Source organism: Lingula anatina, chromosome 10 (genome assembly GCF_051362555.1).
Source record: "Lingula anatina isolate TDL-2025a chromosome 10, LinAna3.0, whole genome shotgun sequence".
Lineage (NCBI taxonomy): Eukaryota > Metazoa > Brachiopoda > Lingulata > Lingulida > Lingulidae > Lingula > Lingula anatina.
In genome coordinates, this window is record NC_141776.1 from 8,702,131 (window position 1) to 8,729,471 (window position 27,341).

The 27,341-nt window shown below is 34.7% G+C and overlaps 1 protein-coding gene and 2 long non-coding RNA genes across 6 annotated transcripts; 2 read left to right on the plus strand and 1 right to left on the minus strand.

Moving 5' to 3' along the window:
• The first annotated feature begins 518 nt into the window (after window positions 1-518).
• LOC106177699 (uncharacterized) lies at window positions 519-7,403 on the plus strand. 4 transcript variants are annotated; one of them, XR_015331449.1, is made up of 7 exons: window positions 519-707; window positions 1,818-2,546; window positions 2,847-3,083; window positions 3,618-3,838; window positions 4,673-4,889; window positions 5,389-6,607; window positions 6,742-7,403. It is a non-coding gene; the product is annotated as an uncharacterized LOC106177699 (long non-coding RNA). The 4 variants fall into 4 exon arrangements; XR_015331450.1 differs by lacking the exon at window positions 519-707 and adding an exon at window positions 764-916 and having other exon boundaries at window positions 1,818-3,083; XR_015331451.1 differs by lacking the exons at window positions 1,818-2,546; window positions 2,847-3,083.
• A 5,233-nt stretch (window positions 7,404-12,636) lies between these two features.
• LOC106177702 (uncharacterized) lies at window positions 12,637-14,752 on the minus strand. The gene is made up of 2 exons (XM_013560548.2): window positions 13,993-14,752; window positions 12,637-13,687 (listed from the first exon to the last, which is right to left on the minus strand). Exons 1-2 carry the CDS (start codon window positions 14,308-14,310, stop codon window positions 13,604-13,606), a joined length of 402 nt encoding a protein of 133 aa, XP_013416002.2. The 5' UTR covers window positions 14,311-14,752; the 3' UTR covers window positions 12,637-13,603.
• Window positions 14,753-18,716: 3,964 nt separating this feature from the next.
• LOC147759518 (uncharacterized) lies at window positions 18,717-22,467 on the plus strand. Its single transcript, XR_015331482.1, has 2 exons — window positions 18,717-18,994; window positions 19,172-22,467. It is a non-coding gene; the product is annotated as an uncharacterized LOC147759518 (long non-coding RNA).
• Window positions 22,468-27,341: the final 4,874 nt, after the last annotated feature.

Below are 27,341 nucleotides of genomic sequence, written 5' to 3' on the forward strand. Positions count from 1 at the left end.
TTTTCTCTTGTGAAGCCATTTGCAAAGCCTTCGTTACCAGGCATTGTGAAACTATAGGCCTACTTGGAATTGAAGAAAAATGTAGACCTTTTGAAAAAATAAACGCGCATATCTCATATTAGCCTCCCAGAGCAGTCTATAAAAGTAAAGTACAGGTACTAGTAGCTTTGCAGGAATCCGAAATATAGGCAAAAATGATTATTTTCAAGTATGTTTAGTATATTTTTAAAGGTAATTACTCTAACTGTGAAGGTCCTTATAATGCTCCATTTGCTCATAACTTAAAATAATTGAGTGTTGTGTTAGCAGTGCAAAGTCGAAGCAAAAAGAAAATATATAATAATAACAATAAAAAAAGACAGAATTTAAAATAACCTTTCAGGTAATGATTATATTATCAATCAATAATAAAAAATATCATATCCAAACGAAAAAAATTAAAAGATATAATAACTTGGAACAACGGCGTGCTTCACGTGACCGGATGTACCAAAATGTGACCCAGTTTTCACTGCGGGTTTTCTTTGACCTACTTAGTCGGGTTTAGTACGGCAGAGCGGGAACATTTTACACGTTATGAAATAACGTTATACCTAGGACAAGATATATTTACGAGTTACCATAATAGTTTTATCTGAAGCAGTAGGACATCCCACGATTCCAGCATCCTTTTTAATACATGAAAAGACATTCTTGATGACAGAAGGGTGAGTACTTTGTTGTAGTGATCTGGTACCGGAAGTCTTGGGATTGAAAGCGACAGTTGGGCAGGGTTTTCAAGAGAGAGAGAGAGAGAGAGAGAGAGAGGGGTAGGAAGGAGCTGCAGAGACAAGAGGTAGAGGGTAGACAAAGGGATCTGGTGATCCTAGTGTTATAAGTGTTATTCAGTAGATCTGGATTCCTGGAAACATATGAGGTAAAACCTAATAAGTACTAGCAGAGTTGATTAAGTAGCAATAGGGTTTCTGTGATGTACTTGTCTTAGAGCTACTATAAAAGTTATTTGTGTGGATTTTTTGCAGTGTTCACTTCGTCCTTCGTATCTTTATAACTATCTATTAAGCCATAGTCCTCCAACCGAGTGCAGTAATGGCTTTGCATGTTAGGAACTCGTACATTACGTAGCCATGTATAGCAACACAATACAGTATTGCAATTAGCCTTCACCATTCTCAAATATACTGTTGTGTCTCATGTTGAGACATGCTGGACTGCTAAAGATGTAAAATTACAACAAATGTCCTTCAAAATTTGGTATAGAATGCCAAGCTAAATTGGTAAGAATGATTGTTTCTGTTTTTCATTCATTGTTACTCAACATACAACCCAAATGAACCCTTTTTTTTTTCAATACATGTATATAGGTGATCTAAGACATCCATGTGTGTACACACAGCCGGTCATGACCAGTTTTGAGGTGCCCGTTTTGCACAACACATACTTTCAGTGACTATCCCAGCAATTTTTTCAATGACACTGATGTCATTGGTTATTTTAAGTTTGATTTTTTTTACATGAAGTCATGGCAAACCATCAGATGCATATGAGCAATTTTTTGAAAGTACAAATAGCTGAATACGAGGAAGCTGCCATGTTTGACTTTGCCCAGGACCAATGCCAGAACTTTTAGACATGACGGGAGTGTGAAGGAACCGTCCTTTTTGCTGGGGAAAAGGTTCCCTCTGGGGAAATTTTTATTTAGGTACACAAAGGTTTCATGGTAAAAGCTCCACTTTTTTTAGGGAAAAAAAAACTTTTGAAATTGCTGGCTACAGGTCTGTTGAATGTTTATAATGAATGTTTCTCTATTTTTTCAGCTCACACAAACAGTTTGACAGTTGGTGTACAGTAACATGTGTCTCTGTAGTGGCCTGCTTGATGTGGTCAGTTTGGGATGATGTTATATCTAATACATGGCTGCCGATTAGTCGCGTCTTGACCGAGGCCACCACCTGGTGGATGAGATGGTAATGGGAACGAGTATGAAAGAAGCACATTGGTGACAAGGATAAGTAAGAAATATTAACATGGCACAGGGAGAACCACCTGTTCTATATATCCACATAGCAGGAATTGTTCTGCATGTAACACCTTTCAATCCACTGGAAAATAGACTAAATACAGGGCCAGCATGGGAAACATGGCTGGAGGAATTCCAAGAAGAAATGCAGTTGCAAAAAGTGCAAGAAGCAGACAAGGTAACTTGCCTTAGGCACTGCAGGGGAAAAGAGATTAGAAACAAAATAAAATACTTGCCAGATCCTCCAGTAATTGAAAGTGAAGAAGGAGATAGGAAACCTGAACCTTCACTACAAACCAAAACAAAATAAAATGCATAGTGTTTATGTATTCAATAAAAAACAAGGCTCTCAGGAGAAACCATATCTTCATTCACTGCCAGGTTGAGAGAAAAAGCTGAACATAATGATTTTGGTGAGAGTGCAGATACTCGTATTTTAGAAAGAATAATTCAGACTATGGATGACAAGCAGATTGTAACCAAAGCCATACAAAGAAATTGGGACTTGGAAACTTCAATCCAAGAGGTGAGTCAGAAAGAAGACCGAAACAAAGAAGTTGACAATATGAGAAATGAATTCAAAGTGGCAAAAATCTCAGATGGAGATAGAGTCAAACCTAAAGGAAGATACCCACACCTGGTGAAGAAACCCACTAATTCAAAAAAAATTAATTGACATTTACCATTAAGAACAGATTGCATAGCATACAGCACTCAAGATGTGACTTTATGCAATATGAAAACTGAAAATTCACTAGAATTCAGAATATTCAAGGATAATGATTGACAAAGACTGTTTTTTAATTTTTAATTTTATATTTTGTAGAAAAAAATTAAGGTTGGGAGGAATGTTCTATCCAATACATGGCTGCTGAATAGTCACGTCTTGACTTGGGCCCCCACCTGGTGGATGACGTGGTAATGGAAACAAGTATGAAAGAAGCACATGGCGAGTGAGACCCACGGCACCTGGTCATAACACATGATATGTAATTGACCAAAGGTGGAGCAGTGGTCATAACCCACCCTCACCCATCACCATGCCAAAAACACCACCTTGCAGGTAGTGCTCAAAATTATTGTTTGGTTTTGTTGTACAAGTTGTGTTACAATAGGTAATTTGTCTTCTATCCTTCCTGTGTAGATCAACAAACCATTTATCATATTTTGTGCTTCCTTTAAATTTAATAAATTTTTTCACTTCTCTAATGTTACTCCTCACAAAATGTACTTTTACAAGGCACATTCAACTGATATACTTATCCCAGATTATTACAGCCATTGTTTATAGGCAATTTGTGTGCAGGTTTCTCAGAAATCCCAGAAGATTTGGCAGAGTTCTGTTTATTTAACTTTGATCAGTTAAAGATTGTGACAGTTGTTCCTGTCACAATTGTGCCCAGCAGCCCCCAAAAGACATTTTAAACTTGTCTCTGTTCAGTCACCATAACTGTGATGTCTGTCATATAAGGTGGACATTAGGCAGTATATTGTAGGTTAAATGTTCTGCTGGCTCTTGTGGACTGTCAGGGTTCTGTCTTTTTATTAAGATAATTTATGTCACTTCATTCATATAATCTTTTGTCTCTTTTTCCAGCTCCAGTCTCCATACAGCATGGTGTCTTCTAGGTGAACAGACTTTACCTGGCTGGACATGGGGGACATGTATTGTTAATATAAAATAGACAGGAAATAACAGTTGCAGGAATATCCCTTCATGTCACACAGTTGTGCAAGACAGCAAGTTTCAGGATGAATGGGTTGTGAAGAGCCAGAGACAGGACAGCCATGGTAAACAGGGAACTGGACTTCTTGCAGGTAGTACACAAAATGAACAGTTGATTTTGTTTTTCAAGTAGCAGTGGGTATAATTGGTCTTCTCTTACCTCTATAGGGACAAAAACACCAATTAACACATTTTTTAGATTTAATTGATTTTAATGTTACTTAAAAAGCATGGGTTGTTATAATAGTCCACACTTGTTTATTTAAAAGGAACCAACTTAAAATTGTAGTGTGCATTGTAGGTATCTAGTAATTAATGTCATTTTTGATCCACACCTCACATTTGTTACCAATGCATTTATTTAGTTTAAACAATTAAACTTATATGCACAAAACATATACAAAATGAATACATGTTTTAAAATTTTGTTTGTGTGCATTTCTCTCTCTCTCTCTCTCTCTCTCTCTCTCTCTCTCTCTCTCTCTCTCTCTCTCTCTCTCTCTCTCTCTCTCTCTCTCTATATATATATATATATATATATATATATCTCTTTTATTAGTCACAGCCAACTGATATAATTATCCCAGATTTTTACAGGTGTTAAGCATTTTGTGTGCAAATTTCACAATGATTCCAACAGATTTGGCAGAGTTCTGTTTATTTATCTGTGTTCAATTTGAGAATGTGCTGGTCTCGGCAGTCACAATTGTGTCCAGCAGCCTCCAAAAGGCAAGGTCATTTTTAACTTATCACAGTGCAATCACCACAACATTGTTGTCTACCATATAAGATGGGCACTTGGCAGTTTACCATAGCTTTAATATTTTCCCAACTGGCTCTGGTGGACTGTCAGGTTTTTGTCTTTTCTTTGTATTAGATAATTTGTGTTCCTTCACTTATACATTGTCATGTCTCTTTTTTTCAAGCTCCAGTCTCCATACAGCATGGTTCCTTCTAGGTGAACTGACTTTACCTGGCTGAACATGGGGGGATGTATTTTATATGAAGCAGACATAAAAATACAGCAACAGGAACATCTTCATCTCACTGCAAGACAAAGGATGTGGCAAGTTTTAGGATGAATGAACAGCCAGAGACAGGACAGCCATTGTGACTGGGCCTCTTGACGATAGCAGATAAAATGTATGTTTTTTTTTATGCGAAGGAAGATCGGTAATTTGTTTCCCCTCTTTCATTTGTGTAGAGACACAAACACCAATTGTTACATTTTTTTTGTGGGGGGGGGGGGGGTAAAATGATTATTTCAATATGGAAAGCATGGATTATTATGAATAAAGTTAATGTGTCACTGCTTTAATTGTAATGTAAATTTAATTTTTATATTCATCAAGTGCTTTATTAATCACACCAATCATTTGTTAAGAATTTGAAGCAATTCATCTTGTACACACAAAACATAAAATGAATAATTATATTTTAATTTGATCACCATTACATACGAGCAGTATCAAGATATAAATATCAAGTACTGTGATGTGAAAATGATCTTGTGCATCTTACAAAAGCATCCTATATATGAATAATGTATCATTAGATGGTTCCTAATAATAGTTTGCACTATATTATCGAGGTGATCCAGTTGCATTGCAAACAGTTACTTTCATTTCATTTATGTTTTTAGCAAAAACACTTCTGGAATTGTGTAAAGAGCTGCTGGCAGACCAAGAGGTCAATTTTATACTGACTGAGAGAGAGTGCTGCCAGAACCACCCAGAACAAGACTTTTAAAGATGACATGCAGATCCTGTGGAGCCAGTTATATGGAACAGTACAATTGCACAACAAATGTGGGTTCCAGGTAACACAAAGAATCCATTTCCCCCATATGCATGGAAACTATAGAGGCAGGGTATATAAAGCAAGGAGATTGTGTTAGACAATACTCTATCACTGAAGACAAATAGACACAATGGGAATGTTGAAAAGTGAATTGCTATTTCAGCTCAGTTGTGATGTGTTATAATAATTTCCCCATGTGCATGGAAATTGTTACAGTACTAAAAGAGGTAGCATATATAGCAATAAGCCATCATTGAACAGAAAAAGATGTCATTGAAAATGTTTTAATGTGAATACATATATTTCAGTGCAGATATGATGTGTTATAAATGATCTCTGTTATGGTGAGGTCATTAAGTTGCAATTGCAAGTTTTATGGCATTTTTATTATATACAGACACTTTCAGTCTGTCTATATTCTGATCACTGTGTCTGTCCAGTGTCATTGCCATAGTCAGCACTTTGTGACACATCTATTGTTTACCCTTTAACTGATAAACTGTATTTTTGTTTTAATGTTAATTCCTCTAGAAAATCAGCATGATTGGATTATTTAATGATATTGTTTGATATCTTAAGCAGTTTGGATTTGATGCTATAATATGTCCTGAGTATTTCAAATTGAAGTAGCAATGTAGATATGTTTGTGTATTTTTGTCTGTGTTTGTTTCTGATTCTGATATTTATTTTAATTACTAACTAGGAAAGCACTCCAAGAGCGCAGAGCTCTGCCAAGGCAGCAATTTTTGATAATTATTGATTATTGATTGATTATTGATCCAGATTACCACCAAAAACTAATCATCTGTTCCTTGGCCCACTTCTGACAGTTCCTGAAAATTTCATCAAAATTGGTTCACAACTTTTTGAGTTATGTTGATGACAGACAAACAAGGGTGAAAACATAACCTCCTTGGCAGAGGTAAATATATTGTCATTTTGTGAATTTATGAAATTATTATAAGTTAATTGTTAAATGATTTGTCAAGTGCATGACAGAGTCAGAAGGTTCATTGGTCTGATAGGTAGTTTGGTGATGCCAAGATCCAATGGTTCAAAAGGTTCAGTAGTTAGAAGGTTCATTGGTCTGATATGTAGTTCGGTAATGCTAAGTTCCAATGGTTCAAAAGGTTCAATAGTCAGAAGGTTCATTGGTCTGATAGTTTGATGATGCCAAGATCCAATGGTTCAAAAGGTTCAATAGTCAGAAGGTTCATTGGTCTGATAGTTTGGTGATGCTAAGTTCCAATGGTTCAAAAGGTTCAATTGCCTGAGGTTTCATGGTTCAAAGTCCGTAAGTATGAATGGTATATAGTGCAATATAGCAATGATAATATCTGTGGAGGGCGATAATATATTTAATGACTGTTCATGACTCTATAATGCCCCAGCTTTGGGCAGGTTTTACTTAATCTGTAATTTTTCATTGTTTTTTGAGCACACATATTTAGTTTTATGGGCTAATTGTCTGCTGCTGTAAGTATAAAGACTGATTTCAAAAAACACAAGCTATATTTAAAAAGTTAAAAACAGTAATTTCTTTCAGTGAAGTATTTTATATGTCTGAGTTACATGACATACTTTATGAAAACTAAACAAAAAAAAAATCAAAACCTTCAAACAACTATGAAGTTCTTGACAGTTTAACATATCTTTATCTGTCAGTGTATTGCATGCCATTATCTTTAAGGCCCCATCCAAACATGCCATTCAAACCAAAGCTGAAATCTACAGATTGATTACATCTACACGCAAGTATAATCTCTCAGATGTGAAATTGATATAAAACTAAGGTTTCAAAAGCTCCAAACTTTTCTTTTATGGCAATAAAAACAACACCATGTTTTTCCACATTTATTTATTTATTTTATTTATTTATTTATTTATGTGTCTTTTCACTTTGAAAGTGATGCACTTGTAACTAAGAAAGCCGTTGCACACACTCACATTAGCACACATGACAAAAGATAATATTCAAATTTGATATTTTAATGAAGTGAAATATTTTAAAAGTTTCTTGATAAGTCTATATGATATATACTAATTACTATATATTTACACACACTTCTTGTGTGAAGAGTCTTGGGCATTTGAGCATTTTAAAGGGTAATTTTGAATCCAGTTATGCTGTTTAAGAATTTAAAGGACAAAAGTGTCGTGATCAATTTGTGAAATACAATATTGTGACATTTGTAACAGGAAGTGATAAGAGTGAGTTATTATCTTACCTTTAATATATAACACTACTAACACATTTTTTTTTTTAGTTTAAAAACACACAACTATGTAATAGATTTAAGGTTATTTATTTCACCTGTAGAAATGGAGAATGAAGTTACAGTATATGCACGACTGCTCTGGTCAATTACAAAAGAGAGAGTCTACATGTTACAATGAATAAAACACTTAGTTTAAACAAAATAACTGATCAAATAAATACACCATTTAATAATATAACTAAATAAATAATGCATCATGGCAATTGAATTTGAAAGAATAATTAGCTCACCTGTAGAAATAGAGAATGAAGTTACAGTATTTGTATGACCGCTCTGGTCAATTACAAATGAGAGAGTAAAAAAGGGCATGGCAGACGACTAGGATCACATGAAGATTCTTATCATGTGGGAGAATTATCCAATCAACGCCCGCCAAAGACGAAGAAAGAAGAAATAGATACATACAATATGAAAAAAAATGGGTATGGTTAAAATATGTGAGATGGGATACATCGTCACACTACTTGTTAATTTCTTCATAAATCGTTAAATTATTTTTGATGTTCATTGTTGCGTGGGACATGATTTTTCCACTAAAGCCATCCTGCGCTAGTACATAACCAGCTTTTCGTTCTGGTCTATATGCATTTTGTGTCTAAAATAAGCCACCTGATACGGTATTGGGTTTAGATTTTTTGAGACCTGATATATGAATCACAAAACTAATGAGCACATCACGCTATTCATGTTATATGTTTATTGCAGTTTCAAGTCATTGCCAATGAATGATAACATTTTTTCTCTATAGTACATTATATGAATTGGAAATCTTTATTTTGCGTAACTGCTTTTATTGATATATATGTATGTATGAATCACTCTTAATATTTTTAATCATGAGATGAACCTGTCGCTATTGGTGATTCGGGTTTTCTTCTCTTAAGACTTTCCCGACTAGCGTCTCCCCTGCTTTGATGCCCTTTGACTGAAGATAGCGGGTCATCATCTTATGCCCATATATAGTTCCTACCTTTAAATAAAGCACATGTTCTTCGATATTATATCATTTACAAAACAGCATGTTTTAAATAAACTTAAAATATGAATTAACACTATATAAGAGACTGATTGGCCAAGATTGGCAGTGGCAATTTTTCAGATGCAATTTTTGAATCGACGTGGAATTCTCATGGGCTCAAAAAAAATGCAAGCACTAGTTATGTATCTCCGTTTCTGTTATGACTTAAAGGGAAACTTAATGTCAGCTCATTACATCTTTATAAGCTTTATATGATAGAATTTGTCTGTACTTTTATAGCAGCAGCTCCATTTTCAGTCTACTTTTTCAGTTTGGGATGGGGTTTTATTGATATTGCAATATGTTGGGATATCTACCGCAGACCACAGACCATTTGGTTGGGCTAACAAAAAAGAAGGGTGCACACCCAAATATCGTTTACAGATAGCTACATGTACTTATCTCTCCAATAGCTATTGCGACTTCATTTGCCATGACCTCAGTTGGTGTTACATAAGACCTCCGAATGTTGTACTTTGAACATATTGTCTTTATGCTCCTTACAGATGCGCCTCTCAAGACTCTCTATTGTGTCTTTAGAATGCTTGAACTTTCCTCATTTGTCTTGAAATTCTTAACTAAATCTCTAATAATATTTAGAAAACTTTCAATGGCAGCCATTTTTCTGCCTATACTTCCGTTTTTCCATTTCATCCCTAAAATGAAAATCAGAAAAATGAACTGACTTCGTTTTTATTGTACCACCAGCGTTAGCGCTGGCGGTACACATGGTTTCGGTCTCGTCCGGATCGTTCCGCCGGCTCCGCCGGACGGCTACCGTTACCGCTTCTCCTCCTAGACGGTAAGGCCCCCCATACCCATCTCATGGATTTATGTCACCTATAATCTCAACTCGTTCCACGTAAAATTTGGGCTTTGTCGGTATTGGGGTCTGGGTGTGGCACTCATTGCAATGCACCCTTGTCTAAAAATGGCAAAATTAAATGCTAATTATCTACCCTACGGAAGGAGTTATGGGAAAAATTTCTATAGACGGCTTTCCAAAAGTCATATGTGTAGATTTCAAATATACCCTTGGATTTGACCTTTGACCTTTACTTCAAGGTCAAACGGGCCAAAATTTTCAAAAAAATGAAATTTTTTACGAAAAAAAATTTTTTTGCCCTGTTATTCAGACACCACACAGACTTAGACCTCGACCCCTTAACCAATAATATTATTGGAAAGTGTTACCCTTCAGGTCATCTTTCATCTCCATGAATTTGGGGTCAATCGATGCATTTTCACGGGAGTAGCGGCCATAAGATACCGAAACTGAAAACTGTCTCTAATTCGGGAACCGTTAATGCTAGAGACCCATTCTTTTTTGCATTTTGTAGAGCATGTAAAGCCCAACACTGGAGGTGGTCTCGGTTTTTTTGTATTCCATACGGTTTTCGAGTTACGCTGTATCAAAAAGTACATATTGGTGGTAAAAGCAAAATGTGCAGTACGGTAATGGATAATAAATTTTGAACTCTGGAAAAATAAAACATTAGGCTTGGCAAAGCAGATAACTTGTGTTCAAAAATGACATTATTTCATCAAATTTGAACTTCTGAAACTTCAGAGCACCTCCTATTTCAAGAATTTTGACCAAAGTGACATTTTCTTTATTTTAATTAATTTTTTCTGTACGAAATTTAAGGCACATTATGGTAACTCCAAAATTATAACATTTAGTCCCTTATATCTCCAAAACTGGCAGAGATAGGTCTATAGTATAGAAGTTGAATAGGAAGTCATATACTGGCAATCTATATGTGACCTTAAAATTGACCTTTGACCTACTTTTCACCATGAACTGAACTTTGCAAATTTTTCTTCCCTTTTATCTCCAAAACTGGCAGAGATAGGTCCATAGTTACTATTGAACTTGAATAGGAAGTCATATACTGGCAATCTAAATGTGACCTTAAAATTGACCTTTGACCTACTTTTCACCATGAACTGAACTTTGCAAAATTTTCTTCCCTTTTATCTCCAAAACTGGCAGAGATAGGTCCATAGTTACTATTGAACTTGAATAGGAAGTCATATACTGGCAATCTAAATGTGACCTTAAAATTGACCTTTGACGTACTTTTCACCATGAACTGAACTTTGCAAATTTTGCTTTCGTTTTATCTCCAAAACTGGCAGAGATAGGTCCATAGTTACTATTGAACTTGAATAGGAAGTCATATACTGGCAATCTAAATGTGACCTTGAAATTAACCTTTGACCTACTTTTCACCATGAACTGAACTTTGCAAATTTTGCTTCCCTTTTATCTCCAAAACTGGCAGAGAAAGGTCCATAGTTACTCTTGAACTTGAATAGGAAGTCATATACTGGCAATCTATATGTGACCTTAAAATTGACCTTTGACCTACTTTTCACCATGAACTGAACTTTGCAAATTTTGCTTTTCTTTTATCTCCAAAACAAGCAGAGATAGGTCCATAGTTACTATTGAACTTGAATAGGAAGTCATATACTGGCAATCTAAGTGTGACCTTAAAATTAACCTTTGACCTACTTTTCACCATGAACTGAACTTTGCAAATTTTGCTTCCCTTTTATCTCCAAAACTGGCAGAGATAGGTCCATAGTTACTATTGAACTTGAATAGGAAGTCATATATTGGCAATCTATATGTGACCTTAAAATTGACCTTTGACCTACTTTTCACCATGAACTGAACTTTGCAAATTTTTCTTCCCTTTTATCTCCAAAACTGTCAGAGATAGGTCCATAGTTACTATTGAACTTGAATAGGAAGTCATATACTGGCAATCTAAATGTGACCTTAAAATTGACCTTTGACCTACTTTTCACCATGAACTGAACTTTGCAAATTTTGCTTTCCTTTTATCTCCAAAACTGGCTGAGATAGGTCCGTAGTTACTATTGAACTTGAATAGGAAGTCATATACTGGCAATCTATATGTGACCTTAAAATTGACCTTTGACCTACTTTTCACCATGAACTGAACTTTGCAAATTTTGCTTCCCTTTTATCTCCAAAACTGGCAGAGATAGGTCCATAGTTACTATTGAACTTGAATAGGAAGTCATATACTGGCAATCTAAGTGTGACCTTAAAATTAACCTTTGACCTACTTTTCACCATGAACTGAACTTTGCAAATTTTGCTTCCCTTTTATCTCCAAAACTGGCAGAGATAGGTCCATAGTTACTCTTGAACTTGAATAGGAAGTCATATACTGGCAATTTACTGTGACCTTGAAATTGACCCTTGACCTATCTTACGAAGAACTGAAATTTGATTGTACCATATATATTTTTTTGCAAAAGTTTAAAAATTCTTGTTGATTGCATTTTTACAGCTTGTCAAGCACAAAACTGGTGGCTGTGTCCCTTATTTTGTGTATGTGGGGGTCTATACGAATGCGCTTGCTCCAGCTGGTGGTACAATATTCGGAGGCGGTATCGCCTCTCTGATCCTCTAGTTTCAATTTGAATTGAAAATGGAAAAATGAGCTCGATTCTCTGATTTCTGCACAGATGGCGCAAAAAAGGTATTTTGTAATCTATTCCACCTTTTCATCATTGGAAAACACGATACCAGTCGATATTTATATTTTCTAACACATCAGGGATCTGTCAATCTTTTATTTTGCATTTTCTGGAAAAAATGAAAAAACCAAGGGCAATTTTCGTTTGGCCATTTTTCATTTTAAATGGAAAAAACGAAAACTGAGTTTCGTTTTCCATTACATTTTGGCCATTTCTATAAAAAAACGGCCGTTTTTCCATTTTCTGACGAAATGGAAAACCCCCCCCCCCCCCATACACGGACCAGATAGCAATAGAAGTTAATCTTACAGTTAAAATTCAAAGAAGTATATCCATAAATGGTTGCTTGTCCATTTAATTGTAATATACAATTAATATTTTCTCATTTTGTTTTAACATGTTTTTTGTTGGTATACATATAAAGAATGAAAACAAATATTTCTGTAGTATTTAACATATGTCTAGTTCCTTCCATGTTGCGATTTCTGATATCATTCTATATATACTAACAAATTTTTTGATTATTAAAATAAGTAAATAAAGACCTTTTATATCATAGGCTTGCACAAGCCTGAATACAAAAATCTCAGGAGATCTCTTAATAACTACACCTAAATTATCTTTTACAGAGCAAATAATGCTCATCTCAACATTTTGTACATGTGGGCAATCCCAAAAAAATGTGAAAAATAGTTTCCCTAGCAGGATTGCAAAATTTACACTGTTCTGATTCTTTTTTCCTTTTTAATTTTCATCAGATAAACATTGGTATTGAATATTCTATGATTTATTCTAAAAGAAAATGTATTCTGAATTAAGATTGTAAAGCACAGTTACCATTGTAAAGTATGGATTTTCAAACAAAACTTTTGTTCACTTCAGATAAATTTTAAATTTGAACTAATCATCTATTATTTCCATAAACAACAGTTTCTTGCTCAACTTACTGTTCTCCCTATGGATCTTGCACGATGTGAAGATTTCTCTGCAGCAATAACACCTGTCTCCACTTTCTAAAATATCTTCTCCAGTTATCAGCTGGATAACTGGCCATGTTGAACAGAAAACTCATACTTCTTGCATGCTGTAAAGTTTATGTTGATATAAGGACACTTTTAAAAAAAAATTCTTTTCACCTGATCAAAATGATTACTTTAATTTGCAATGCATGCTTGATTGTCAATAAGTTTTCCATTGCTAGTTCAATGAGACATTCACGCCTGAAATTTTCAGGCTCACTAGGGGGTTCTTGATCCTCTGGCGTATTTGTCATGGAATATAGTTTTTTTTCTTACATGCCTGACCTGATCTTGCAAGGTTGTCTGAAAGATTTTAACAGGGACATTTAATCTCACTGAATCAGTGAGTGCTTTACAGTGCAAGGGTATGCAATGCTTAGGTTTAATACAGATCAGTTACATTTCTCATATTTAATTTTTCAAGATAAATTATTTATTCAACATTTTTACTACTGCCAGGGAAATTATGTTTTGACATTGTGAGATATGCATATTATTGCGTGCCCTCTGAGTTCCCACCATTTCTATAAATACACTGCCATTCCTCCTTTCTTGGAAATAATAGGGGAGCACAATTTAAATCATTTTTCTATAATAATTATCATTACCTGTGACACTTCATTTTTGAGATTATGAATGTTTGCCAACTGCAGTGCTTGATGCAGGGATAATTTGTGATATAAGTCCACCTGAATTGTTCTGATACAATCCAAATGGTTTTCATTACACTCCTGAAGAAGCTGCTGGCAGGCCACTCGAAGATGGTTTCCTCCAAGTGAAACTATTTTGTAAGTTGGCAGTTTTGCCTCATCAAAGTCTTCATCGCTCAGCAAAAGACATGGCAAGATGACAGTGTGATTTACTGGAGATGTCTTTAATCCCTTTTTAATTTCTTTCACCCAAGTAGGATCAATTTTTCTGCACATAAAGTTTTCTGGTGGAGCTGTTATGGTCAAGATGCTTATTTCATACCTTCCTGTAAATGAAAACAAGAGGACAAAATTAGAGACAATACTACCAAACTGTAGTACACTGAGTATCTAAGATCAATCATCTGAGGAGCCCTGTGATACAGTGGTTAGGGCACGTGTCTTCTCTCTTCAGGTTCAATTTTTATTGTGTGTCTTCAAGTAATGCAGGCTTGTTGATAAATCATTCTTCAAACTTTGACATTGATTTGCAGAAATGGAGCCTTTGGTCTGCCAGAAATCGCACAACTCTCTGAGAGCCTTAAAGCCTTCTAAAAAGTCTGTCTGGCAGATCTTTGGTGTTTTGTCCAAACCATATTCCAACAGGTGTTCTACTGCCTGAATGAAAATAAATAATAATAACAAAATGATTATTTATATACTAAGTGTAAAAGGAAAAACCTCACACATTATTTTAATGTATATATACATATAATATTATGTGTATACAAAGTTAATTTTGTTGTTCAATACATTACAGATTACTGTCCGTGCTGTCCATAGATATAGACTTCTGTCCATAGCTCATTACATGTATTAATAAATTCACATTTTATATTTTTCCTCAGTGCATATATACATAGTCTGGTCATATTAAATATTGCCAAGATCCTTGCTGGGGAGCTAAGTAATAAAATTATTTTTTATTGCCCTATAAATGTTTCACTTGGGGACTCTTCAAAGGTGTACAGGTTTAGACCTTATATTACAATGTGTGCTTCCTAGGTAACATAACTCACATGTATACACCATAGTCCACAAGTGTAGCCATCTAGTTGTTTTTCATGGTTGATGGTGACAATCTGGCACCTGATTTCTTTTCTTCTGGAAAAGTTGCTGAAATTACATTACAAGAAAAATTATACCTCTCAACTTAATCATAATATTGAATTGTCTGCACTTTGTACATAAAATTAACATAATTGTTATAAACCTATTATTAATACGATACAATATGATATATTATCATTTTTTTACATGACAGTTTTAATATTCAACTACCTCCAGTTTCTTGTGATAATATCCTTTTCTTGGCCAGTCTTTCCAAGGGAATTGACATACATGAATTTACCCTCCTTTCTGTCATAATACTATAGACACATGTGAAAAAATAAGCCCCAAGTCATTACAATATGTCTTCAAAATTTATATAGATTTGTAATTGCCTAATGTCAAGCATATCTTATAGCAGAATTACAATTATTGCAGAGATAAACTGCCTACATAAGTAAAAACAACCCAAATCCAAAATTTAAATCTAAGAGAGTCCCATATAAGGGTTGAACACTTACATGTACCAAGGCAGAGTAGTGTCCTCATCTAATGCGAACTCCCACTATGATGTCATATTCTCAGAGGTCTTTTTTTATCACAAACAAAGAAAAATTAAAAATAGAAGCAAGCGAAATTTAATTCAAATTAATCTATTTATTGCAATTTGGGATAGGAAACAATTACTAACTGAATGCCACCAAACTTACATGTATATCTCTATGAAAATTAAAAGAAAAGTATTGAGAGTTATGATGGTCTTTTTAACATAAATAGGGAAGGTAACCTTTTTTTAAATCTATAACATATATATATTAATGCATTTTTAAAAGTGCCAGTTTTACTCTTGAACTTGAATAGGAAGTCACATATTGGCAATCTAAATGTGACCCTGAAATTGACTTTTGACCTACTTTTCACCATGAACTGAACTTTGCAAATTTTTAGGCCCTTATATCTCCAAAACTGGCAGAGATATGCCCAGGCTCGTTTAAAAAACATTTTTAAAAATGTTTTCTTGAAACATTTCAAGAACGTTTTAAAAGGGTTTAGTGAAAATGTTTTCTTGAAATGTGTTAAGAACGTTTTTAAAAGGTTTTTTGAAAACATTTTTCCGAAACATTGTAAAAACATTTTAAAAATAATATTCAGTATTTTCATCATATATTATTTGAGGTTAGATTTATAACACAGATTCCAAGAGACCGTAAAATCACCTTTAAGACATAATGAAAAAAAATTGTATTTTTGTCAAAAGAAATATTTATGTACAATGGCTAAAATTGAAAGTTTTTTCTTTAAAGCATATTCGGCTACCTATTCAAAGTGAATATGGCTAACTAACCTTTAAGTTAGAAAAATAAGTCATGTTTCCATCATATACAATTCTGGACATTACATGTGGTTTGACATGGAAAACCTGTAAAAAATAATTTAAATGATGATGTTTTAACCTCATATGACCAAAAAATTACCTCTCCTTAAGGATCTTGGAAACATCTTGACAGCTTTAAGATTCTTAATATGTATTATTTTATTGTGCGTGATGCTATGATAATGACGTGAGCATGCCATCATGAACTAGAGTATGTATTTGTAAGACTGATATTTATATATAGTACTGTGTATTTTACAATTTTAATTGAAGCTATAAGGGCCAGTTAGGGTACACAATGTAACATTTAGAGATTAAGTGCCAGTTTTCCTAAGCACCAGACAAGTGCGGTAAGGTGAAGGTTCACAGAATTTGACCTTATTGGGCCGAAATACTTGCCTGGGGACCCTTTTAACTTTTGCCATATGACATCTCCCAATACCGTATTTTTGGGGATTTATGCCTAATTTTAGGTTTTCTCAGCTTTCGGAGCAGATTTTCAGTAAGCAGGCACGCTACTCTTGCATATGCTTATTATTACCTTACTAAGTTATATATTTACAAGGTATTGTCTTGCCAATCATTGTTCTTCCCCCAGAGATATTCAAACACAAAACTAAAAGTCTTGAAGAATAGTTGGCGACCTGCTGGGTTGTGAGCCAGTCGTCCCTTGAAAACGGCTTCTTGCCAGTGACAGTATCTATAGATACTTTTAATTTCTTTGTATTGCTACATATGCTGGTTGTTCTTTTCTCCCAGTTTCAAGACCCCTGTTGAATTCTGCCAGTAGAAATTGCTGAACTCCCTGTGTATATCTTCTCACACTTCTTGGAACCTTAAGGGCCCAGCCAGCTGGGAGGTCCCTTCTGTCCCTTTGCTTTTAAGTGCTTGGGGCTAGCACACTTTCAGCAGTGCTGCTCGTTTTCACTTCGCCCAATCTTTGGGCCCACTTGGACCTTACAAGGTCATAGCCAACCTGTTCAAAAAGATGCTGACCTGCAGCAGTATGGGATGTAAGTTCTTCCTCAGTTAGGTAAGACTTCATGCTATGCAGCCTGCTTCCAGACACCTGAATCTGGGGGCAGCTTTTCCAGCTTGTGCCTCGCTGAAATCATAGCACCTTATCTGTAACCCCAAATGGGACGATAGTTCAGGAATAGCCAGCAGCAGTTGAGCACTATGGTAACACCCAGCGTTATCAGATCTCAGGAACACCTCTCTGACAGCAGGAACTCTCTTCTGTAATTCACGGAGGGATGATTCCAAAATTGAAATGACAATAAACCAATTTTTTACACAGTTGTCCAATATGTGAGTGTATCTGAAAAGGTAATTATGTATGTGTGTATATATACACAGAAAAAAAAAGATTCAAATGACATTTTTCCTTGTGCAAAATGGAGGGTGAAGCAAATACCTCTCCAAAAAGAAATCAATCCAAGTTGATCCTGCTTAGTAGAAACTAATAGAATGTTATAAATATTCAAATAAGTTCAAATAGTAAGTTTATGAATTTATAAATCTAATATTTATAAATGAGACCTCAATGTTTCTTACATCATGATTTTCACCATCACCAATCATCACTGCTGCTGTGACATGCCATGAAATCCCTTTTTTGGCAAACCAGTCTTGTTGGACCTCTCTATATATAGCAATAAAATCGTAAATATATTCCGAATCAAAATATTATTATAGTATGCTATTATAGTATGCTGTTGTAAATGAGAAAAACGCGTTGGAGGCAGTATATATTTCTATTAATGGATTTGAACACCTTCACATTTGTTATTGAAACTTTTGAGTCTGAAAATAATGCAAAAACGCCAACATTGCTCTCTTTTTATATTCCTACAACAGTGCCGACAATTTCATGACCTTCTTATCTATGGTTACACCGTGAGAGATCATTTAATTCAATCGAGCTTACATCTTGGAGATTAAGAAATACAAAATACGTATTATATGAGCCTTAAAATGTTGATATTTTAAGCTTTCGTCTCTATGTTTATATATAGTAAAATATAAATGATATAAAATGTGAAGAAAGAATGACTATAGTTAGTTATGGTTTGTCAAAAATTGTGAAAAGAAAAAGAATTAAAGAAACCGTACTGCTGAGAGCCAAGACGTACCTACATGAGTGGTAAGATTTAATTTGAACATATGCATATACATGTACATGGCTACACATATAATGTATTTAGCATACAGACGCGTAATATGGCTAGTGGTAGTGCAAAACAAGTTGGAGGAAGGTCAAAGGGGGTGGAAAATTGGACAGATGCTGAGACTATCGCGCTCATCAACATCTGGGGGGAGGAAGATATGCAAGCACATTTTGCGAGTGTGCGTTTTACTAATGTTCAGGTTTACAGGAAGATTGCAGAGCGGCTGAGAAAGGATTCGGGTGTTGATCGTTCAGGCCATGCAGGCTTGCCAGAACAGAATCAGAAAGTTGAAGGAGAACTATAAAAAAGTAAAAGACAACAACAAGTGAGTTTCTTTTGAATTTTGCAATTATCAGTTACGTTGTCAGATTTCTGACTTCATTCACCTTCTTATTTTTCATGTGGTATCTTGTGATTCATCTCTCAGGTGCTGTTACTGTTGATTACCAATATCCATGTGTTCATTACATCTTCAAGTGTTTCTTTCTTAATATTTTTTCAGTGGTAGTGGTAAGGGGCACAAAACGTGCAAGCATTTCGAGGAGCTGGATAAGATACTTGGAAATCGCCCTCTGCAAATGCCCCGCAACTTGCTAGATACAAGCACCCAAGCCACAGGTAAGCCATTAAAAAGTGACAAGCCAGGTGATTGGGAAGATCTGAGGTGTCACTGTTGTAATGTCCTTTGTTTGTAGGCCCAACTACCTGGCATCCACAAACAAACAATTAAGCATAATTACCTTTTCGTTCCAGTAGCTTGCTCTTGGCATTCTGCAAACATGCCACTTTTAGAAAGTGATACAATCTGTCGTCTTGATAATACTGCTCCTTTTGATGTTTATTGCAACAAAAAAAAAAAGCCATTTTTCACTTTGCCTTGACACAGTTAATTATTAAAGCTCATTCCTATATGGTAACGGTTGTGTTTGGAAAAGTTGTTTTTCTTATAGAGGGCAGTTAAATAAGGTCATTTGTTTACATTTTATTTCCACTCTGGCCTGCTTTTTACATATTACTTTAGTACAGCTATTTTAATAAGAGAATACTGATTGAAATAACTATATGTAACAGGTATAGTTTTGAGCTTGCAATGGCTGCATCTTGAACCTAAGGTGTAATCCAGCAAATTGTAAATGTCCTATAAATTACCGCATTTTAACCCTTATAATGGGTGGAGAGTAGGCTGTGGTTGATAGCAAATTAATCCAAAATTGAGAATATACCCATGGTAAACAAAATACCGTAATACCTCATTGTTACTTTCAAGTGCACGTTTCAACAAAAGACTCGGTACTTAAATGCACACATTATCTGCATATCCAACAGTCTTAAAAATACAAGAGAAGAGACAATGAAAGCAATGAATAAATTTATTATTTTCTGTAACCAATTTTTGTTTTTAGGTCAGGTAATTCAAACTATTCAAAAACGGAACTTCTATCACAAAATGGAGAAAGAAAGTCTATCTATTGAAAAACCCCATTAACGATTCCCTTATATCTTTTCCTCGAAACCGTGCCCTCTCCTCTCTAGGTGGTGGATGATACCCTCTATGTTCATGGTCCTGCTCTACTTGCAAAATAAACTCAAAATTCATTTCATGTTTGTGAACTAAAGAAATATTATGTAAAGCAAAACATGCCATTAAAAGATGCAAAACAAATTCAGTGTCAAAATCAATATGATATTGGAGAATGCTCCATTTCTTTTTCGTCCTCCCAAAACAACATTCGATGGGCATCCTTGCCCGAGAACGTCTATAATTATAATTAGTATGCAACCTATTTAAGTGTCCATTATCTGGGAAGGGCCTCATTAGGTAGGGCTTCAGCGGGTAGGCAGAAACTCCCAAAATAAACAATGGGACATCTATTCCTTCAATTTTTCTTACATGTTGATCATCCATTGGGAACAGCCTCCCCTCTTCTGCCTTCCTGTAGACATTCGAATTTGCCCAAACCCTGGCATCATGGACACTGCCAGGCCACCCCACAACGACATCCAACACTGGTCTCATGGTCACACACAACCTAAAAATGGAAAAAATATCAAGCTCATGCCACGTAATGACTAAAAAATATTGTCACTTTAAACTGAAGGAAGGATACAGCAAGGTCAGAAAGTTTCTTATCCCCAAATTAATCATGAAAAATTTTTTTTTAGTCAGCTTATGAAAAAAAATTTTTTTGGTAGTTAGGTGTAAGACTAATATTTTTATTTAGGATATTCTGCACTTAGTAAATAGAAAATTAAAATAATAATATAATAGTCTCACGTTTATTACTATTAATTTAGTGTTCTATTTCCAAGTATTGCTACAACAATATTGTTATTGCTAGCTATCACAAGTCTATTTTTTACCTGAGCAACAAGGGAATAAATAAATAATTTGATAGTGATAATGACAGTTGTATAAAGTACAAGTAAATGAAACTTACAATTTTATGTGTTGTTAAAATTTGGTTTTGGGTATGTATATTGTGGTTTTTACAAGTCTTAGTAAAATTTGGGTGTGGACACATGGATAATTTCAAAAGTAGTGTAGTATTTATCTGTTTGTTTCTTTATATCTATATGTAATGTGCTCTAAGGTTTTTGTCAGTTATTTAAGCAGTTTTTTTTTTTTTTTATAGATTTGGACCATACGTACGCACGTATACAGTCACACAAGTTTGTGTAGAGACAATAAATCTTATGAGTACAAATACAGTCTCCTCTTTTTGTATCGAAGTGTCACCCATCACATTTCAAGTTCAAATAATTTTATGTCCTCTTTTGTATGACAAAATTCTTGCTTCTTAGGTGTCTGCATAAAAATGAACTGCTTACTCTAGGTGGCATTGTCTATTATTCAATAGGGGTGTGTGGACTATACTAAACCGAAGGGGTGGTAGGTTATGTCCTTTACACTAAGTTTATTCAAGAAGTTATAATGAGAAGGAGTAGAAACAAGGGGTTTCCTTTCATCCTATCCTCGTAACGGGCTTAATCCTTATAATTACCCAGCTTGTGGTCTTAGGGAGAGCTTGTGCCTAATACATATTCAAAAGACCGTTCACATGGGTTGCTTCAGCCAATTGGGATAAAGCCTCGCGAAGTCTCTAATAATCTCACAGAGAAAACATGGTGGGATTACAGAAAGGTGTAGAGAGAGATTTCCAGTCTGGACGCAACTATTTCGGGAAATAAAACTCAAATCATGCGAGATACACCTTCATTTGATCTAGAGCCGATCAGTTATACAAAAATTAGTTTGAATGTATGAGAATGTATGAGAACAATTTCACAAACCCACCTTCAACGCTAAAATTTGCACCTGTAGAAGTCTCATATTTATTTTAAATTATTTTTGTCGTGTAAAGGCGTGTAAAAGAAATATACCTTCATCTTGGAATGACACATTCAATTCACAGCCGTGTACACAAAACAGTAGTACTTGCAATTTCCGTATGCCAGCCTTGTTTCTTTCTTTTTTGGCACATTATTGCTTATATACCAGGTAGAGCTTAAACAGGAAAATTGGGGAAATGAAAATAAGTTATTGCACTTAGTACGATTCTAAATAAAATTTCATTATTACATATTTTTGTTTATACCTTTGTCTATTACATGAGGCCAACTAATAGTAGACTGATAGTTTAAATTCATTAGAAGAAAAAATCAAAGAAATATTTTTATTGATTGATATTGCTTTATTTCAACATTCGAGCAACTTGTATAATATCTAAAACAAAGTACCAGCAATGAAAATATATCAATATTGTTACACCCAACAGTGATTAAAGCAATACAAAAATGGTTAGTTTTTATTTTGATGTGGTGATTATTTTATTTTATACTTTAGACAATTAGCCAGTGAACACTAAATTCCCTTTTAAAACTTTGACCACTAAATTCCCTTTTAAAACTTGCACCTCTTGTGCACTATAGTTTAATATTAGTGGTGGTAAGAAAACAGAGCCTTGTGCCTCATCAAGTTGCTGCTGGAAACAATTATTTTGCCAGCAAAACTAAAGATCTTTCACCTGCATTCTCTTCAACCTGAAATGAGTAAGTGCGGAATTCATTACAAAATATAACTGTATATCCTAAATGAAACTCTGCAAACATCATATTGCAATAAAAAATTGAAAAAAAATTCCGAGAGTTCCCTGTCATCAAATTTTGGACCCACCATTTTGAAAAAGTCCCATGAAAAGTTGTTTATTTGAAACGATGTTTTTCATCTAAAGGATTGATTCATTTAATACCAAAGTGATGTATTGTAATGATGCACGTCCTTAACTAACCAGAAAAACATAAATTATCTGCATACACCACGTTAAAATTACCAAAAATTGTCCCAAACTGTCACCCAACTGTCTCTAACCAATTTAGGGACCCGCCATTTTGAAAAAGTCGGATGAAAAGTTGTCTATTTGAAACGATGTTTTTCATCTAAAGGATTGACTCATTTAATATTACAATGATGTATTGTAATGATGCACGTGCTTAACTAACCAGAAAAACATAAATTATGTGCATACATCACGTTAAAATTACCAAAAATTGTCCCAAACTGTCACCCAACTGTCTCTTGTGACCCGCCATTTTGAAAAAGTCCGATGAAAAGTTGTCTATTTGAAACGATGTTTTTCATCTAAAGGATTGATTCATTTAATACCAAAGTGATGTATTGTAATGATGCACGTGCTTAACTAACCAGAAAAACATAAATTATGTGCATACATCACGCACTTAAGAAGAAAAAAGTCCTAAACATGGAGGTCCCGCTGAATCGGCCTCAGATCTTCGAGCTAACGCTGCTTTCTGCACTGACAAATTTGACTGACAGCCACCGTATGAACATAAAACAATGCTCAAAGCAGATTATCAACTCTCACTCACCTTTATATCGCTCGACTTGGCGTTTTTCTAAGTATAACTTCCAAATATTCTCATTAATCATGAATAAATCAAGACGTATACGCACTGGTTCAGCTTCTCCGTCTTCAGTCACGCGGAGGCGAGCGGAGGATTAGACCAGTTACGAGGATCGAATTTCAAAGGACGCCGCTTTGAAAAGAATGCTGCGATCTGATTGGACGAGAGAGATAATTGATGCCCCGTTTCTACTCCTCCTCATTATAACTTCTTGGTTTATTACACTGATGAACAAGATGTAGTGCTTATGCATTTAATCAGTGTGTGCAGTGGTGCAGTCAATCTTTAAATGATAAGGGTGTTGGAAGAACCAGCGGGTGACCATTAAACGTTCTAATATTTAATCACGGGAAAATCACGTATCACCAGGTATAATGTCTTCGTTTCACGAAGGGCAGAGAATAAACAATTGCATTCACAAGTCGCGTGAATGGGGTGCTTCACGAATCACGCTAAATAAGATGAACGTTTCACACACCTCAATAAATAAATAGCTGTTTTTTATACAGATTTATTCTGTACATTTTTCTCTTAGAATTTGAGCAGCATTTATTTGATTTTGATTAAATACTTCAAGTTAATCGGATATTTCAGGTACATGTTATGTTGCGTTTCTCTTGTTTTTAATTTTCCCATATTTTTAATGTTATTTTATTTCTTTAGCCTATGCATTTTGTAGGTGTTTTGGTGACAACATTTCATCTTTCCTTGGAAGCTAGGCTTCATCGCCTTACTCAATGTGAACAAAAAAACCTAATAAGTAGAATTTTAAAAAAAGGGTCGGGCAATTAGGGCACACATAATTGGCATGCTATTTAACGAACGGCCACTCTCTGCAAATATGTTAAGTCGATGAATAAGTAGAAATTCGTTTTTGTTTTCATCATATGTTTACCATATGTCAGATAAATAATGGAAAAAGCCTGACTACTTAAAGGGATAATAACTCTTCGTATGAGATCTATATTTCACAATAAAACCATTGTGCATAACTCATAGAAATATAATATATTCTGTTTTACCACAAAAACGGCAGTTATAGCTATTATTCTGATATCTGAGCTCGTCTTTAGACCACGTGACCTCCACTGATGGCTATACTCTGTTAAAATCTCTTAAGAGATTTTAACAAAAAACCAAACTTTTTAGAAAAAAACCAGGGACTAACTTTGAATGTAAAAATGGATTCATTAACCATTGGTAAGTATGGGAAAATTGTTGTTTACTCCAGGAAAATTCAGTTTTTTGCCGAAACGAAGAGTTATTATCCCTTTAAGAATCTGTGACATTCCTATAATTGTACGTTTGCTTAGATTTTGTTCTGGAAAGTGGTATTTAAATGTGGTTCGTATTTATTTGCGTATTTATTTTACTAGGTAAATTTTTAATGGTATTCACTATTGTTTAGGGTGTGCGTATAATGAGTGTACAAACTAATACATTAGTGTAAGATTACTTTCCACTTGTGAAATATAGTAGCTGTATTGCGCTTTATAAACATAATTCCAACTGCATTGTAATGGTTATTGTTGTTTTTTGCAATAAATTACTATAATTGAAAATTCACAAGCCTTCCTCTCATTAAATGAAATGCTACATGAATTTGAAACATTATCAGTGCTATAAGTAATTGAAATAAGTATAATTGTCCTTATTTGATTAGATAAGGGTAATAAAGACTAACCTAAAATCGCCTTTACTTGATCGGAAAAGGGTATGTTCAAGCATAGAAGATGCTTATAATGGAAAGCTACAATGGTATGTTGGCAGTTTTATTATCTATACAATTATTTATTACATGTTTCTTTTTTACCGATAGAAATTAAAATATCAGTGTCCCGTATGATTATAACCTACCTCCACATCCCAGGTGTTGGTAAGTGCAGGGCTAATTCGTTGATCAGATATTCAAACGTCTCCCGCTTCATTCTGAAACTTTCTTGCCAGTCCCTATCATCAAATGTTTCATTAACGATTCTCTCCCACCAATGGCTTGACCTAAAACAATAAAACTACATAACAATAAATACAAAAAAAATGCATTATGCATACATTTCTAGTATAAAAACTAATCAGGCTTAAATATAATTCCCTAGTTTATTGTTGAGACTGTTCTATAACAAAATTATTCTTGCATATGAACAATGTTAATATAATGGTTTCATAGATAAATACATTTACCTTAGCTAGGTGCACACATGTATATATTCTCCTTTAGTTACTGTTTCACACACTTAATATTTCTCAAACTTTTTTTTTTTGTGTGTGTGTGTGTGGGGGGGGGGGTTTATACCTGATGAGATGATTCACCTCATCTGGATTTCAGAATTTGGGGTCCATAATACATTGAAATCGCCGTAAAATAGTCGTGAAGTCGTGTAAGGAAACGAACACGAGGAAAATGTCACATTGTTGAAACATTCCCTGTTGATAAAAACAGCAAACATTACCTTTCCTGAGACCAGATAGTCCTCTCAGGTGAAACGATCAGCAAAGACAACAAAAGCAGCATCAACTGTTTTCGCCTCCTAGCTCGCATTCTATAAAATCTCATCCTCCGTTGCCGCATCGCTTGCCATCGGATCATGACGGTTGCACTCATATCTGTCTTGTGTATAGCTTCTTCATCTTCTTCGTCTTGTTGTTGCACAAAATCGACAAACACTTTTCAAAGCAACTGCAACCACCATTAACTTTCTAACTTCCTACTGCACATGCGTCAAGGTATCAGAATCTCCTCCGAGCACAGCCGAGAATTAATTACAGCTTTGGAAGTAACTGGCTCGCGTTGCCAGTAATTATGCTGCGGGGTACTCGTGGCACAGACCGTGATCACAAGATACCGCGAATAGAAAATAGATTTTTAGAAAATAGATTTTCCATGTGAACGGTCCCTTAGTTGGTAAAAACCTTCATAGCTCAATCCATGGTGATCAATGCTTGTGTTGGGGTAAGGTTTTCTAGAACGTCTGCTTTCCCTAATTCTTGGTTCTTGGACCTCACTATGTGATTTTCCACAAGAAGATTGAATCTCTAGATTTTCTGAAGTCAAACAGCATTTCCTCTTTCTGCTCAGGGTACCTATGTGAAAAAGTTATTGTGAGAAGCATGTAATAATAATATAAATAATGATATAAAGAAACAGACACATATATAATTCATTATGCATATGAAGACACATCAAGTTCATTTCTGATACCTTCTTAATATTTACCTGAAACTTGTCATTTCATCCATTATGACCACTTCAATGTCATCCAAAACAGCAGAAAGACCATCTCAGCTACCACAGGCCATATTGTGATCATGGTTGCATTGAGCAGGAAGTGACAAGGCATAACTTATACAGTGGTCAGCACACTGATCCTTCTTTATTATATGTAGTTTGTAGTCTGACTTCAGATAGTTCTTGGCATCTCTTAGTCTGGAGTGTTGTTCTTTAACCCATGCACTAGAAAACCCTAAAATATGAATATTATTAAAAAAAAAAACAGTCTTAAATTTTAATTCCAAATATTGACATTTGTTTGGATAGAAAAAAAATAATAGCTATTTTTATCATTATTATTATTATATTTATCAATTCTAACCAAATGTCATTGGTGTTTTCGCTAGTGACATTTAATGTTGTCATTTTATTGCACTTCGTCATATAATTGTTACTTTCTTACCACTGTTTGCTAATCATAATGTCCAGATAACTGTTAATTACCTAAAACATAAAGCATGTTATAGCTCTCATATATGAG

Bases quoted from the DNA above. Each gene is read 5' to 3' on its own strand.
- LOC106177702 (XM_013560548.2), bottom strand. From the start codon at position 14,310: ATGTGCAGAAAAATTGATCCTACTTGGGTGAAAGAAATTAAAAAGGGA. The intron at 13,688-13,992 runs GTAATGATAATT...AAAATCTTTCAG, and splicing joins TCAAAAATGAAGTGTCACAG to ACAACCTTGCAAGATCAGGT.